Here is a 16,560-nt window from a genome sequence, read left to right as displayed (position 1 = left end):
CTAGCTTCACAGCGCCCCCCTGTGGCCTCCCATTGGTTGTAAGGAATGCCGCCCAAGCTCTCCTCCAGTCGGGATGAGGCTGTGTTGTCTGCATCACTTTGAAAGACAAGGGGCTTGAGCCTGCTGCTCCCCCTCACTCTCTCCCGTGTGCGGCCACAAGGTCTCTCAAGAACACAAGCGCCAGGAGGCCATGCGAGCCACCAGCCCTCTGGGCAGTTAGTGGCTAACGGACCCGAGGATCTCAGCCGGTGTTTCCTGAAAGCAGGGACACGAGCTCCAGACGCCCTCAATTCGGGGCTCCATGGCCGTGAGTCGAGACATTAGTCCAGTGGGGCGGAGGGGTGGCACTGTGGTTTAGGATCTGGAAGGGTTGCTGGTTCAAATCCCACAGCTGAGGAATCCTACTCTGTTGGGCCCCTGAGTAAGGCCCTTAACCCCAACTGCTCCAGGGGCGCTGTATAGATGGCTGACCCTGCGCTCTGACCCCCAGCTTCTCTCCCTGTCTGTGTGTCTCATGGAGAGCAGGCTGGGGTCTGCGAAAAGACAAATTCCTAATCCAAGAAATTGTATAGGGCCAATAAAGTGATCTGATCTGATTAAACGTGCGCAACTGGTGATTCGAAACTGTGTGATACAATACCAGAATAGACCCAGAATTTTTGGACATTAAAATAAAAGAACAAAATATCAACCGTTCATATCAACTGCGGCATTGTCTCTTCCCTTCTGTCACACTGCTCATGCAGTTTCAGTTTTGATGGGCAGTGCAGTCTCAGGGAGAGCGACATTGTCCGGATATAAAGCAGGAGCAGCTGTTCCATCTGCTGCAGACCCCTCCTGCGTCCCTGTGGAGAGTCTCCCATGTGGACCCTCTGCCCAGTATCTTTCACTGCTCTTACAGGCAGCGGCTGGGGCTGCCTTGTTTCGAATCGAGTCAACCTGTGAATCCTCCACCTTCTTCAGTCATGCTCTGGGCATTAGGAAATTGGAAGTTCTTTAGGAAGAACGCTCAGCTCTCTGCTGTAGCCATAAGGCGTGTGTGTATGTTGCCGAGGTATTGCCTGATAGCAAGTGAAACTGAAAGCTGTCCAGGTTGTGGAGTCAGGGCCCTGCAGGTGGCGACAGAGAGGCAGTGGGCCTCCTGGGCCGGAGGTGGCAGCTCTCCTGCGGCCGGTCCCTCACGTGTCTCTGTCCTGCCAGCCTCCTGCGCCTCGGGTGGCCCCACCGGACCCCCAGCGAACCGGGGAGCTGAATCAGCGCCCGCAGCCGGTCGGATGGTGAGGGGCTGCGCTCCCCCTCTTTACAAAAGACGGGAAGAAAGACTTAAACAAGAGAGAGAGGATGAATGAATTCCTGAAGGAGCGTCTGGCTTGCTGTGAAAGCATTCCCGGCCCTTAGCAGCATAAGGGCTCTAAGGGAGGGCAGGATGACAATGCCCAGCTCGCACCAGGGCTTTCTCCCTGGAATGATGAGTCATCATGTGTTCAGAGGATGCCGTACTGCTCTACCATTCTGCTCTTTCAAGCTCCGAGCTGGGCTTTCTCAGGCCCATCAATGGTTTCCAGCCATCTGAGACCGCATGCTGTGGAATAAGCCCCCTCCTTCGACCCCCGCCCCCCCCAGTCTGCTCGTGTTCCCCCCACCACTTTGCAGCAGCACCAGAGCCCAGGAAAGATTAACAAGGATCTGAGCTCAGCCTGCTCACTCCCCTGGGTCTGACCTTGCAGTGGCTGGAGAGTAACTGCCCACACCTCCAGCTTGTCCAGGGGCAGCGGTCAGGAGAGAGGGCTGATTAGGTATCGACACACTCTCCTCTCACACTGCTGTACTGATGCTTCTCAGCAAGTGGTCCCTATACAATACCGTGGTACAACCAAGTCTTTTTATTTGCCCTTGTAGATTGTGCACTACAGGCATTTTATATTTAGTGTTAAATGCATTGCGCATCAGTGCTAGATTTAAAAAGCGCTATAAATTACTGACAGAAATGTTCAAGGGAAAGTCACCTGCACTGCAACTCCAAAACACCTGGTAACGATCTTCACCGTTACTGAGGGACACAGGAAAGACAGGTTTGGAAGAAATCTGTCATTTCAGGAAGACATCTGGAGCTATTTCTCAGATGTACCCGTCAAAAAAGGTAAAAGGCCGAGCTACTGTATGTAGTCCACATGTCGATTTCTGCATGATTGCATACTTAAGGCGTAAACATCCTGTTGAATTCTGACAATTAGACTACGTTATGTGAATTGTGGATTTTTTGCCTTAGATAAAAGCATCAGCCAGCCTGCAGATGATTGTTATTGCACGATTGTTAGAATTGATCATTGTCTAATCAGAAGAGTATTTGAACGGCGTTGGAAACCAGGTCATACCTTAGCCCTGTGTATCACAGGGGAGCTGTGTTACCGGCACTGATCTTTACGCCCCATAAGCTGCTACATGGTGGCCCATGGGTGAAAACCCCGAGTAAGGCACTCTCTGCAGGACAGGAAGAGAGGGGCATTGGGGTGATTATTCCTCCTCTCTCTCCTCTCTGTTTTCCAGCTGTTTCAATCGCCTCTCTCTGCAGCCCCGAGCAGCACAGGGGGGTCCTGCCATCTTGCTCACTGTTTCTGAAGAGCGAGTGGCTGTGGGGGGGGAGTGGAGCCCACCGCTCTCGCCTGCGTTTCTCACGGGGATTGCTGTGCATTCCTCTCTGTGCCAACCCCGAGCTCCACGTCTTTAAATAAACACGCCTGTGAGCCGAGGAGCAGAACTGATCTGATGCCCGAAAACTCAAGTGCTGCCTTTTCTTTCTTGCTTTCCTGCCTCCCTTCTCTCGTGTCGTGGAGCAGGGAGTTTAATCTCTGTTCGGGGCCTATGGGAATGTGGAGCTGGGCCAGGCCTTGGGATTAGAATGGTTTTCCTTGGGCCTGGCGCCTGGCCACGCCCCCCCCCCCCCGCCCTGGCGCGGCCGCAGGCAGGTTCTCCTCAGAAGGAGGCCGGAGAGCCAGCCAGCTCCCACAGCTGGATCGGATCGGGCAGCCGGAGAGGCAGGCGGGTGGAGGAGGGGAGGCCAGGCGCACGGAGCGCAGAGTCTTTTCTGTCGCCTCTTCCGAGGCACCGACTTCAGGAGACCACCCTGCTCTTGGCACTTTCACCCCTGACCCCCGACCCCTGACCCCTGGAACCCCAAACCCCTGGAATGTTTTGCAGTCAGACTCTGGCCTTGCGTTTGCTGTGCTGCCCCATGATTCCACGCATCTGGTACCACGCTTTACCACATCTATAGGGTGCTTTTACTATGATTTCAGTGGGCCTTAATACACTTTTTTTAACATGCAGTCCTCATGTCTGTACACCCCTCTTTTTACTTCATGCTTTAGAAACCAGGTTCAACTCCGGACCAGGCTGACTCTGACCTGATCAATCAGAACACAACACAGGTCATAAATGAGAGGAGCCCTTTGGGTCAGTAGTAGCTAATTAATCCCTGAATCGTATCCAGATGTTTCTTGAAAGAAGCCCAAATATTGCCTCAAAACCATGGCTGGGCAGTATTTATCCACACTCCCACAGTACTCACTTCATACTCCCACAATGCCCATCACAGTGCGTTTCCTGTGGGTCATCCCAGTAAGCATTTAGAAGGGGCGCTTGCATGCCTGACCTCCCTACAACATTCCGGTCCTGCTTGAGTTCCCTGTTTACTCCGAGACTCCCATTCCATTACTATACTGTAAACAGGCGCCGTCCTTCGGATGAGACGTAACACCGAGGTCCTGACTCTCTGTGGTCATTAAAAATCCCAGGGCGTTTCTCGAAGAGTAGGGGTGTAACCCCAGCATCCTGGCCAAATTTCTCATTGGCCCTTACAAGTCATGGCCTCCTAATAATCCCCATCTCTGAACTGGCTTCATCACTCTGCTCTCCTCCCCACTGAGAGCTGATGTGTGGGGAGCGTTCTGGCGCACTATGGCTGCCGTCGCATCATCCAGGTGGGGCTGCGCACTGGTGGAGGTAGAGGGGATCCCCATTACCTGTAAAGCGCTTTGAGTGGAGTGTCCAGAAAAGCGCTATATAAGTGTAAGCAATTATTATGATTAGTATAATTATTATTCCGCAAGATCTCTAAAGGGCTCCCCATACTCACTCGGTACACACTCGTTACTCGGTACTAACTCAGTAATCTCTAAAGGGCTCCCCATACTCACTCTGTACACACTCGTTACTCGGTACTAACTCAGTAATCTCTAAAGGGCTCCCTGTACTCACTTGGTACACACTCGTTACTCGGTACTAACTCAGTTATCTCTAAAGGGCTCCCCATACTCACTCGGTACACACTCGTTACTCGGTACTAACTCAGTTATCTCTAAAGGGCTCCCCATACTCACTCGGTACTCACTCGTTACTCGGTACTAACTCAGTAATCTCTAAAGGGCTCCCTGTACTCACTTGGTACACACTCGCTACTTGGTACTAACTCAGTAATCTCTAAAGGGCTCCCTGTACTCACTCAGTACTCACTCGGTACTCACTCGTTACTCGGTACTAACTCAGTGTCCTGTGGGGTGGCAGGCCCGTTTGGTCTGAAGGCTGTTTTGTTTAACACTTTACTCCCACAGTGTGTGCCAGGCTCTGCCCTTGAACAGGCCGGATTAAAGGGGTTTTAAACCCCCCAGGAGACAATTAGGTGCACCGAGCTACTGTAATGTTTTACTGTCACCGAACAGAGGCCAACAGGCTGGGGGGGGGGAGGGGGCTGAGCTAAAATTAATTAAGAGAGAAACTCTTTCTATTGTATCCAGGTGCTGCAGTGCGCCGTTCAAAAACAACACTTTTTTCCAAGAAATGGATCCGGACGTCAAGCTGTGTTGCTAGGCGACCGGAGCCGGCCCGTGTGTCAGCTGTGAGCACGGGCCCGGGCCGATCCAGCGCCGCGGCTCACGCGGCATCCTGGAGTCCGAACCTTTTCCTTCCCTGCCTGCGGTCACCACGGCAACAGAGGAAGGAGCCCTGGGTTTCCTGCTGTCGACCCCCGGAGCCCCAGCCCCATTGTCCGCCGGCCTCGGGGGGGGCCTGCGGTCCCGGGGCAGGGAGTCTGGGATGTGAGGGAAGGTTGCTGGTCTATCTTTTTTACTCCCCGTCTCTCCACAGGTATTTCCTGGTGCCAGAATTCATTCTGCTCTCCCTCCAGCTCGTGTTCCATCTTCTTCCAACACCACCCCGCCTCCTCCTTGCCCCTCTCCTCCCTCCCTCTCTCCCTCTCTCCTCCTCTCCTCCCGCTCTGGAAACATTAGCTCACACTGTTTATCTAAAGCTCCGGCCCCCGAGCTGCCATGCGGGTTCTTACAGAGAAGGCTGCGGAGCGCGTCGGTCTCGAGCCCTTCTCTCCGAGCCGCGGCGCTGCACAGGAAGGAAAGGCAGAACCTGGTCTGGTCTCTGCTGCCGCCCCCGTCTCGTCTCGGAAAGCCGACGCACAGTGGCATGTGGCCCCCCCCGTGCCCACCTACAGTGTGCGCCCCCACCTTTTTCCTAATTCCTCATCGGGAAGCTTTCCAGGCCCGGAGAGTTTCGGGTCAGTCCGACCCGGTCCCGGCAGGAATTGCAGCAGAGGGGGTCCCACGGGGGGGGTTTGTTTTCAGTCCCGACGAGCCCTGGGGCTGCTGGGATGGCCCGCGGGCCCGCAACAGCGGCGGGCCGGACGCTCGCTAGGCGAGGACGGGCCGCCTGCTCAGAGCCCCCGGCCGCGCGGAGCGCCCGTCGCCCTCCCGCCAGTGGGGCTGCGCCAGCCTGCGGGCCGGCGTGTTGCTGCTGGAGACAGAGAGAGCACTTGGAAAGCGGGGGCGGGGAAGAGCAGTGAAGCCCCTCCCCTCCCCCCCCCTGGCTGCAGCGCTGGCCCCGCCCCCTTCCCGGGTTCACCTGAGGACAGGGTCCTCCCAGGCCAGGGCTGCAGAGCGGCGCAGCGGCCTGCTCCTTCGTCATGACATCACCGCGCTGCTTCCTGAGCTCTGCGCGGCGGTGGCACAGTCATCGGGGCTTTTCCTGTGTGGGAGGCGGAGAGCGATTGTGCTCGCTTCTCCCTGGAGTCTTGTTTTTCACTCTTCTCTTTCATTTTGTGTGTGTCTGTGCTTTTATTTCTTTTTTAGCTGTAGAGCCGCGGCCTAAAACATCACAGCTGCCATTAAAACAACTGTATTCGCTGTGCTTGGGGCCAGCGCCTCCCGTCTTCGCTGATCTGTTTTCAGCACTGTTCCTCCCTTAGAGGACTTGCCCCCCTGGCCTGGTGTGGAGAAACTTAATGCCTGTGCGGAGATTTAAAATGCCCTTCTAGGGTCTCGCGCATTGTGTTTTCAGCGCTTAAAATACACAGCTGAAAATACCAGAGGTGACAGGGAAGGCTGTGGGATTAATTTTAGTGTTTGTATTATTATCACTGCTGTCCGTTTATTTTCGAGGCAGCTGAAACAGGCCGTGCAGAGTGTGTGCGAGCAGTTGCCAGCACACGAAGTTGACTGTGTCTTCTGCAGCCTGCTGAAGGGATCTGGGGTAACACCGTAGTGGAGTTGGCCTTCGCTTTTGAACAGATAGCTATAAAGCCTGCACAGAATAAACCCTCTGAAAATAAGTCCTAAAAATCTGTGTATAGCACAGTGTGAAGAATATGAATGCTGCAAAACACCTAGTCCAAGAAGGAACAGGCACAAACATATAAGCATCTGGTACCTGCAGGTCCTGACACAGATGCTCACTGCTACACTTGCGCAATGCAGAGAATCTGGACTGTTCAGCCTGCACTGGGGGCTGCGCTTTCTCTCCTGGAAGGCAGGGCTGTGGGGAGAGTGATTGGCGCTGCTCTGAAGGTATCCTGCTGCAGAGCTCGGCCAGCCAGGTCTGCTTTGCGCACAGCCTGAGCATTAACATTCCCGGCAGATCGCAGAGCTCAGTTCTCCTCCGGCAATTTGCCGGGCTTCTCTGCCTCCTCTCCTCCGCCTCCCTCAGCTGTGACATGCTTGACAAAGCTCAGGAGATCTAATATCTCTCAGCAACACGAGCCATGGGAGACAATGCTTATCAAGTCCTTTCCTTTGCTGCAATTTAAAAATTGCCTTGAAAAAAGAGAAGATAATGCTCTTGGAAGTGTTTCATGACAAAGCCCTGCCTTATTAGAAATGAATCTTAAACACAAACATCTGCATCAGGATCTACTTTATGCACAAGGCCCAAGGTACAAAATAACGAATCTGTGCCTGGTCTCTTCTGGGCTTGCAGTTGTGTCCCAAGGGCATTATTTTTGGGTTAAGCCTAATTATTGACCTTTACCAAGACTGAGCCCTGCAGCCAGTGCAGGTGAGGGTGAAGGATGGGGTTTGGGCTGGGGCTGCAGGTGGTGAAGGGATTTGGAGCTGAATGTTCTAGGTAAATGTTCCAAACTCATCGGAGGTCAAACTCTAGGTTCGACTCTTCCCTGTGGCCCACACAGTCCTGAACCCGGGCCTGAGAGGGATTGAGCTGCTTCTGATCAGCTTTGTCCTGTCAGCGAGTAAGCTGGAGGACTGTGCTTGTGGAGTGTTTTCTCCAGCTGGCTGGGACGCAGGCCTATGCAGGACCTCCTGTATCCAGAAAGGAGCAGCCAAGGAGGGTCTGTTTGTGTTCAAAGTGTTCCGACAGCTTTCCCACTGACCCGCTGACCCACTGACCCACTGACCCGCTGACACCACTGACTCGGTGTTACTGCAGGCATACTGACACTATAGACTCTCAGGCAGTGATGACACACACTGCAGAGACAGACACTGCGACCCACAGACTCTATAAATACTGCTGACCCACAGACACTACAAACACCACTGATCCACGGACACTATAGACACTGCTGACATACAGACACTGAAGATGCTGCTGTTCCATTGATACTATAGACACTATAGACACTACTGAGCCACAGACTCGACTGATACTATAGACACACTGAGCCACAGACTCTACTGACACTATAGACACACTGAACCACAGACTCTGCTGACACTATAGACACACTGAACCACAGACACTATTGACACTATAGACACACTGAACCACAGACTCTACTGACACTATAGACACACTGAACCACAGACTCTACTGACACTATAGACACACTGAACCACAGACTCTACTGACACTATAGACACACTGAACCACAGTCTCTACTGACACTATAGACACACTGAACCACAGTCTCTACTGACACTATAGACACAATGAGCTACAGACACTATAGATACTACTGAGCCACTACTGACACAATAGACACCACTGACACCATTACTACTGATCCAGAGACATTACTGACCCATAGATTCCACTGACACATTGACCCCCAGACACCATTGACCCCAGGCAGCGCTGTTCCAGACCCATCTGTAGCAGGTGGTTAACACAACACCAGTGCTAGCAGTGCCAGGAGGAGGCTGAACAGCAGGTGTAAGAAAACGCTGTGATATCTGAGCACCTGCTCATTTTCCTCCAGTGTGCACTTGCAGAGAAGAGATTCCACAGGCTGCTGGACAAGACGGCTGCTTGTTCTGAAACTGGATTGTGTGGCATGTCACCTGCCCCTGTGATGGGAACAGGGTGGTATCTCTGGAGTTCAGAGAGTTCCTAAGTAAATGACAGTGTTCTGCCCTGACAGAGCTCAGACGTTAATGATTGACCCTACTACAAGCAAACAGGCACTGTTGCAGCTCAGGTCCAACTGCCAGGCTCGTTTTTCTAAGAAGCATGTTGTGAAAACAATGCTGAGATATGGTGACCCTGCCTGAACCTGTGACGTCAGTCCTTTGCTTTGTGTGTGACTGAGCTCCAGCACACACTGAGAGTTAATTGTCAGGCCAGGCCACATCGCAGGGAGCAGCAAGAGAAATGTCTGGTTTGAACTGTGGGACATCGTGGACACAAATTGAGGGACATCGTGGATATAGCTGTGGTTTAGGAGGATTTTGCTGGTCTACAGAGATTTTCATGGAGTAGTGACATACAGAAGACATGATGGATGGATTAATACCCTCATTCATTTATTTCTTTTTTTAATTGTATAATGTTAGCATGCCCAAAGGGGTTGGGCAGCCAGTTGACCTTGGACCCCTAGAGGTTTCTTTTCTCCTTACTGAGGAGTTTTTGGTTCCTCTCCTCCGTTGTCTTCTGGTCTTTTCTGTTCTGTATTCTCATGTGTGATCACTTGCATTGTTAAACGCCCTGGGGCAACCTTGTTGTGAAAGGCGCTATAGAAAACTAAATGGAATTGAATTGAATTGAACTTGAGCACCTCCACTTCCTCCTGCGTGAGCATCTGCGTCAGGCCCCACATGATGCGCTAAGCCACGCCACACTGTGCTGTGTGTGTCTTCTCCGCTCTGTGCCGGGCGGTGTGTCCCGTATGTCAGACCTGCTTAGTCCCGCAGATCAGGCCTCTCAGCAACAGGTGGACAAGCAGTCAGCAGAACTGTCTGCCGGCTTCTCTAATAGCCTGGATCTGTGGCGGACTGTGGTACCAGACCAGGGCATCAGGGATCAGGAGTGACGATCCGATAAGCTCTCCGGATTTTCTTTCCCTTCTGTTTGGGAAGGAGGCAGCATTCCGCCCAACAGAAGCTCCAGGAAGACTCTCTCTGGGACGGGCACATTCTTCCTCAGGGCTGCCTGGGTTGAGGTCTTGGGGAGGGGGCTGAGAGAGGGGCAATGCCTGGGAGTCTGCATTGGGAAAACACTCTGATCCCCTGCCAGCTGTCAAAGATGGGCTCTGGGATTCTGCAAACTGGCACTGAAAAAGTTTTTTTTATCCCTGTAAGACAATATGAATATGTAGTAGTAGGTACTGAAATGGCACAAAGCCCCTTCCACGCAAATATTAAAGCCCTTGCTAGGAGTTTGTGAAGGAGGATGTCAAGAGCTCCTCTTACGGGAGAGGGGTTGAGTGCAGTTCGTGATGGAAGAGGCTCTTACCCAGGTCAGAGAGCAGCCGCACCAGGCTGGGCGAGACCTCACGGCCATGTAGACCAGCTGCAGCAGCTCAATACCATCCAGGCTGAGGAGGAGCTCTGCTGGGTGAGAGAAGCTTCAGACGGGACCAGTTCCCTCTCTCCTCTCCCTGCTGCTGCGGGCGTCTGCAGGGATGCTGCTTGACAGTGTCATCGACAGGCTGCAGGATCTGACTCCGTGACTCAGGAGAGCCGGTGTTTTTAGTGTTTCCTTCCCAGGCTGGAGGTGCTCGCTGGCTGGGGGAACTGGAGGTGTGGACTGATGGCCAGTTTGGCCAGTTTGCCAAGGCAGGGTATTAAACAAGCATCGCTGTCATGAAAACGCAGCTGGAAGAGGAGACGAGCTGTGCTGCCCGCTCACCAGCTGTGTTATGTGTTTGCATCTCCCTTCCCTCGACCTGACCCCCCCCATATCCCTTATCAGCCAGAATAAACAGCCCCACCGTGCCCCCCTGTGCTCCGTCAGCAGCCTCCCTTCGGGCTGCACGGCCGGCCAGTCGAAGTCAAACCCGGGTTCAGCAGCGCAGTTACTGATTAAGTAAGGCGACCCGTGGCTCCTGCGTCAGGAGACTCATCTTATCGTGCAGCTCCTCTGCCCTCGGCTCCTCAGCGTGCACCCGTCTCGGTCCCGGGCCTGCAGGGGCAGCGCCGCCCCCGCCCGGAGAGTCCCTTCTGTCCCTCTGGGCCCACGGCCCTTGGTGACACAGATTCGACCCCGGGTTTTTCCTTCTGGCTTTAGTCGAACACCTGCTCTGTTCGAACCCGCTTCTTACATGCTGTCGCGATCCCAGTCTGCCAGGTTTCTCTGGAAGTCTTGAGTCCTGGGCGGCTCCAGACCTCTAGAGGTGGGTAGAGTTAGTGCGGTTTTCATTTTGCTCCGATCTCCTTGCAAGGAGCTGGGGGGATCCCTGGGGGGCTCCTTCCCAAAATGTCTGCTGTGTTTTACCCCGGTTATCGTATCCCACTGCCTCGATCCCAGTGCGCACGTCTACGGCCAGCAGAGGACAGACTGGCCTGGATCTCTGTGGGGCGCTGTGCTGTCCCGTCCATCCACACTGAATACCCCAGGTCGGGCCTTTCCTGGGCGCCAGCCTCTCTGACTGAGAGTTCTGGATGTTGACGTTCCTCCAGGCTCCCCAGAGCTTGATCCCCCCTACTCCTCCCCAGTCCCGTCCGCCTCTCAGTTGCAAAACAGCCAAACCCGCCCACCTCGCCAGATGCTTTCAAGTCCTTTCGGCGCTTGTGTCCAAAACGGCTGTAGCCCCAGAGTTGCCCGGTTTGGCATTGCCCTGTGTCTCTGTCTTCTCCCCCACGCCCTGAATTTCACCTGAGCGGACTCCCCACTCTGACCCTGGCTTCCTGTCGGGCCTGCTGCAGAGGGGACGGTCTGCCCGCAGAGGGGAAAAAAAAAGAGTTCGGCCTTCTTTGTTTGCTGAGCCGAGCTGCACGTTGGGTGTGTGTGCTTGGCAGGCTCCGATTCACAAAAGCAATTTTTCTTTCTTGTTTGTTTTTCAGTCTCGCAAATTGGACAGTAGGAAACAGCCTCCTACTCCCCAGGGGGACCCCTGGCAGACTGGGGTGTTTCAGTGCACGCCTTAAGATGCAAGCTGGGACTGTATCAGGCGCTAGTTCTTCGTCTTTTCGGTGCGCTCTGAGAGGCTGAAACGCCAGCCTTTTTTACATGGGCTTTGTTAATACGGAGAGTTTGTTAAGCTCCCTGCTATTTATAACTGTTGTCTGTTCGCTGTTGCTAGGACTCTGGGCTGCAGAGCTCCCATCTCCAGAATACTCACTCCACTCCATTTAATAATGGATAACTCCGCCGACTGTGCCACAGATGTGAAAGTCAGATTTTCTTTTCTTTTTTGTTTCGATCCAAAGAAAAGTATGTCATGGGCTGCAGCACGGCGGTGATGTCAGATTTGTTTAAAAGGCATACTTGCTTTGTCATGACACAGCAGCTGGAGACATGGGGGGGGGTTTCCAAATTGAAATTAGAATTCCAGGCATTTAAGAGAACTTTCAAGAACAGAGGCTCTCGATTCGAGAGGCCTCGCTCGTTAACTCTGTGTTTCCTGTGACTTTTCACCTCTCGCCCCTGGGGCAGGGCCCGCTCCTGTCTGCGTTTCACGACTTTCTCGGGCTGACGCTTTTATCCGAAGCGACTTCCGTCTGCGCCCGTCCGCACCGCTGGGACTTTTGCAGGGGCCGTTCGTGAGGGCGCCCCCACGGTTCAGGGGTGCAGCAGCAGTGTAACCTGGGATCCGACCCCACGACCCTCCGGTTAACCTCCGAGAGCCCAGAACAGGAGGCCCTGCCCCCAGGAACGCAGAACAGCGGAGGCAGGGGTTTCTCTGTGAAATCTCGGAATTTACGAGATTTCATTATTATTCCGGAACTGACTTGTCGGTGCTGTGCTCTTCACTCCACTTGACTGGCGCAGCCCAGTGCGAACGGTTCGTCTTTCTGATGAGAAACAGCCTCTCAACACTTCACTCACTGGCCTGAAGAGGTCCCTGCTGTGACGCCAATCTCGGGGCGCAGCGAGTCACAGAGACAGGAGCTGGGGACGCAGAACCCAGAACCCAGCGAATGTCTTTTCCTGTCCCATTTCGGATTCTTAGCATAATCCTCTCAGGAAACAGAAGGACACTCTGTCCAATGGTCATAATACTCACGATGATAGCAAGCGTTTATTTAATCAGACAGCTCGGCTGAGAACCCGCTGTTTGGGGAGCTTGGGTACCTCTGTCGCACAGAAGACGCAGCATCGAAAGAGCAGGTCAGTAAGTGGAAATAACACAACGGGACAGAGCTCGGCTAACATCACTGGGCCCATGGTGGCCACCTTGACTGATATCAGCCATGTCTTTCTCAGGCAGGTACAGATGTCAGCCTGTGCCAGTCTGTGCCAGTGGCTGGATGGACCTCTCTGGACTGCAGGCCCGCCCCACTTTATCTGCACGGGTGACTTCTGCCTCCTGTCTGTCTAGCAGAGTCCTTGACCACAACTGTCTCACATTCTCTGTCCAGAGCACAGGTGTCCCCTCTCCCCCCAGCCCTGAGCCGCTGATTACAAATGAACACCCTGCCCCTTGTCACACACCTGCTCCCAGCAGCCCAGAGGCTCCCGAAGGAGCACAGGGGTCTCTCCACTCGGCCCACCTGCCCTCCCTGGGGCTCAGCTCTGCTGGTGGCCTTACAAGCCCCTCCCTCCCTGTCTTCATCGCTGAGGCAGCGCTGGACGCGGGTCACACCGCACAGACGATCCTTCAAACGGACGCTCAGACCCCGCGAAACCTTTTCACCTTTCACTAACTGAGCTGTTCGATTCGGCTTTCTCCGGCGAGAGACTTCCAGGAATGACGTACTAAGCCACGATAAAGGGACAAACAAGGGAGGTAATTTCGCAATTTAGCTTTACAGAGCCACACATATCGCAGGGCGCACGCAGACAGAGCTGGGCGACCGAGAGGCTCCGTTTCCCCGCAGCTGTGTGAGGACGGCGCACAAGCACTGACCCTCAGAGGAGGCTGGCGCCCTGCTCCTCGCGCCTGGGGCCCGCGCTGCGCTGGGCTCTTCCAGCACAGCAGCCCGCATGAGGGGCACGGTGCCAGCCCGCCAGGCACGGAGTCCTGCTGCTGGACAGGAGAGAGCCTGGGGGGCCATGGGGCTCAGAAACTGCCCGGCTCATACTCGGCGGCGGGTTTGGGGCGGAGCGGTGGCCCTCTGGCTCAGGATCTGCGCCTGTGGCTGGAAGGTTGCTGGTTCAAATCCCACAGCCGGCAGGGGACTCCTACTCCATTGGGCCCCTGAGCAAGGCCCTTAACCCCAGCTGCTCCAGGGGCGCCGTATAAATGTCTGACCCTGCACTCTGACCCCCAGCTTCTCTCCCTGTCTGCGTGTCTCAGGGAGAGCAAGCAGGGGTCTGCGAAAAGACAAATTCCTAATGCAAGAAATTGTACAGGGCTGATAAAGTGATCTGATCTTATCTGGTCTGCAGAGCAAAGCCTCCCACAGCGCAGCAGAGCCAGGGGAACCATCACAAACACTGAGCAGGATCCAGCCTGCGAGGGAGAGCGTGCTCCTGGCAGGACGGACACATGCAGAGACAGGGTTTCACAGACTCAGGAAAGGGGGGGGGGGGGGGGGAGGGGGACACCCGGAAGACGGAACAGAAAGAGCGAAGAGCGCCCCTCCCTTACCCATGAGCTGCTCCACCTCCCGCTCGTCTGTGCAGACGCCGTGGCCGTGCATCAGGGAGTGCAGGGGCTTGTCCACGCCGCGGGGAGGGTAGCAGCGCAGGCCGGAGCCGCAGCGGGGCGAGTACACCCCGCAGGGGGCGCCCTTGGGCAGCGCGCAGGTGGGGCAGCAGCCGCAGCCCGGCTCGCGCACCGTCTCCTCGCAGTTGGCCGGCTGGCTGCAGCGCGCCAGCTTCTCCTCGGAGCAGGGCGGGCAGCGGATCGCCTCCTCCGTCAGGCACAGCGCCGCCAGCAGCAGCGCGGACGCCGCCCACAGGGCACTGGTCCGAGGCTCGCGCCCCATGGGGAACGGACTCTCTCTCCCCCCCCTAGCCGAGGAGCCGGAGCAGGTGCAGGGGCCGGAAGCGGGAACTGGAGCTGGGGGCAGGTGCAGGAGCCGGAGCCGGAGTGGGACCTGGAGCTGGAGCAGGAGTAAGACCCGGAGCCGGAGTAGGAGCCGGAGTGGGACCTGGAGCTGGAGCAGGAGTAAGACCCGGAGCCGGAGCAGGAGCCGGAGCCTGAGCTGGGGCAGGTGCAGGAGGCTGGTGGTCCCTCCTCCGGGCTGCGTGCCTCTGCAAGGGGCTCTTCCGAGGGCGAGGAGCTGCTCCCTGCCAGGGGGGGATTCTCGTTCCGTCGGAACGCGAGGGCTTGCTTTGGTTCAGACCGGTAATTTACAGGTAGACATTGAATGCTTTTTAAAAAAAAAGTTGCCTTTAAAAGAATGATCTGTTCATTAGCTTCTGAAAGAAAATCTCCTCGGACGCCCAGGTCCCTTTAAAGTGGAAAGCGCCCTGAAGCACAGCTTGGCAGCACAAAGTCCACCCAGGCGGGGATCTGCAGAGGCCCAGGTGCTGATGACTGATAGCACGAAACAGCGCGGAGGCCCTTTCCCTGTTGCTCTGTCTCTCTCTCTCTCTCTCTCTCGTGCGCACGCTCTCTGCACAGGGAAGCACTCTAGAATGGCTCCACAGAAGTAGCTCCTTGGACTTTATACAGGCCTGTAGACACGCCTCCTCCATCCTCCAGGCAGCTCCAGGGATTGGAGGGGGAGGCCAGCCCGGTGGAGGAGCTCTCACACTGGGAAGAACTAGCAGGCAAACCCCCCCCCCTCCCCAACACCACCTCCCCTCCCCCTACCCCAGTAACCCCTCCTCCCCCCTCTGGAAACCACCTCCCTAGTCCCACCCACCCCTGCACACACAAGGAGTTCAGCAGTTATTGTGCTAATTACAAAACAGGCAGTATCCCTGCTCGCAGTTCTGGGGCTCAGTCGCTCAGGCAGCCTGGCACGCAGGCAGCAGGAATGTGCAGAGCTCTCCAGCTGGACTGAGAGGGACGCAGTCCGGTGTGCTCCCAGCTCTCCCAGTTCTCCCAGGTCTCTCACTGAATCATCCCACTGCTCCTTTCTCACGCGGTGCTCCTGCCACCACTGGCTGCAGTGTGACAGAGGATGGACTAACCAGGTCTTTTGGGGTCTCAAGTGTCCAGTCCTGTCCTCCAGTAAACTGGGACACGTCGACCGTGACAGCCTTCCCCAAGCCGAAGGACACCATTATCGGCTGTTACAGGCAAGGGCAGAGCAATTGTGAAACATTGTCCTCGAGCTGCACCAGCAGGCAAGACATGGTGAGCTCGGACAGGTGGCGCAGCTGGGAGGAAGGGTGGGGGCTGTCACACCCACAACCGCTGCAGGATGTGCCCAGAGTCTGTGTGCTGGTGGCGGACGGTACTCCTTCTGAGCACTGCAGGCTCTCCGCTGGCCCGCGCAGCTGATCGCTGCCTGATTCCCACAAGGCCTGGCTCGAACTGGGCCCACACTGCCCTCCCGTCCCTCAGCCGCAGTGTGCACGGGCTGCCAGCAGGTGCCGCTCTGCTGGGAACTGTGAGCACGCACTGGCCAGGGCACTGCACAGGCTAGGAAGGGGCGAGGCCAAAGACTGGTCTGTCATGTCACATTTTTTACTTTCCTCATGAGCTATTGATTCGTTTTTCAATTTGTTATGTTTTTTATAAGGAAACTGCTTTGCTTTGCCATCAGTATAAGGGAGGCCACTAGCACCGTGGGGACCCCTGGCCTACAGGACAGAGAACAGAACAGAACAGAACAGACTGGGTGCTTGGTGGCGCCCAGCTTTAACCCTCAGAAGCAGCAGCTGGATGGAACAGCCCTGTCAATCAGCCACAGGCCGGAGAGAGAGCCTGACCAGTCCTGAGTCCCATTCCAACACAGAGCAGGCAAGGGAAGTGTTTCCATGGGAACCCTGTGGCACAGGAAGGCCTCTGGGAGGGGCGGTGCTCTCTCTGTGGCGGCCGTG

General features: G+C 55.4%; 1 protein-coding gene across 3 annotated transcripts in view; it reads right to left on the bottom strand.

Annotated features, from left to right (window-relative positions):
• LOC148638850 (insulin-like growth factor-binding protein 4) overlaps positions 1–15,220 on the bottom strand; it is a 28,945-nt gene extending 13,725 nt beyond the window's left edge. For 2 of the 3 annotated variants that reach the window (XM_088623223.1, XM_088623225.1), the window contains exon 1: positions 14,210–15,220. In XM_088623223.1, the coding sequence (XP_088479349.1) occupies positions 14,210–14,549 (340 nt within the window). In that variant the 5' untranslated portion in view covers positions 14,550–15,220. The remainder of the gene's footprint in view (positions 1–14,209) is intronic. The other variant, XM_088623224.1, reaches the window with a different exon arrangement.
• Between the last annotated feature and the right edge of the window lie 1,340 nt (positions 15,221–16,560).

The sequence above is a fragment of the Lepisosteus platostomus genome, chromosome 28 (assembly GCF_059453375.1).
Source record: "Lepisosteus platostomus isolate fLepPlt1 chromosome 28, fLepPlt1.hap1, whole genome shotgun sequence".
In the NCBI taxonomy this organism is placed as follows: domain Eukaryota; kingdom Metazoa; phylum Chordata; class Actinopteri; order Semionotiformes; family Lepisosteidae; genus Lepisosteus; species Lepisosteus platostomus.
The sequence above is the reverse complement of the archived record's forward strand: the minus strand, read 5'-3'. Positions and strand labels throughout refer to the sequence as shown.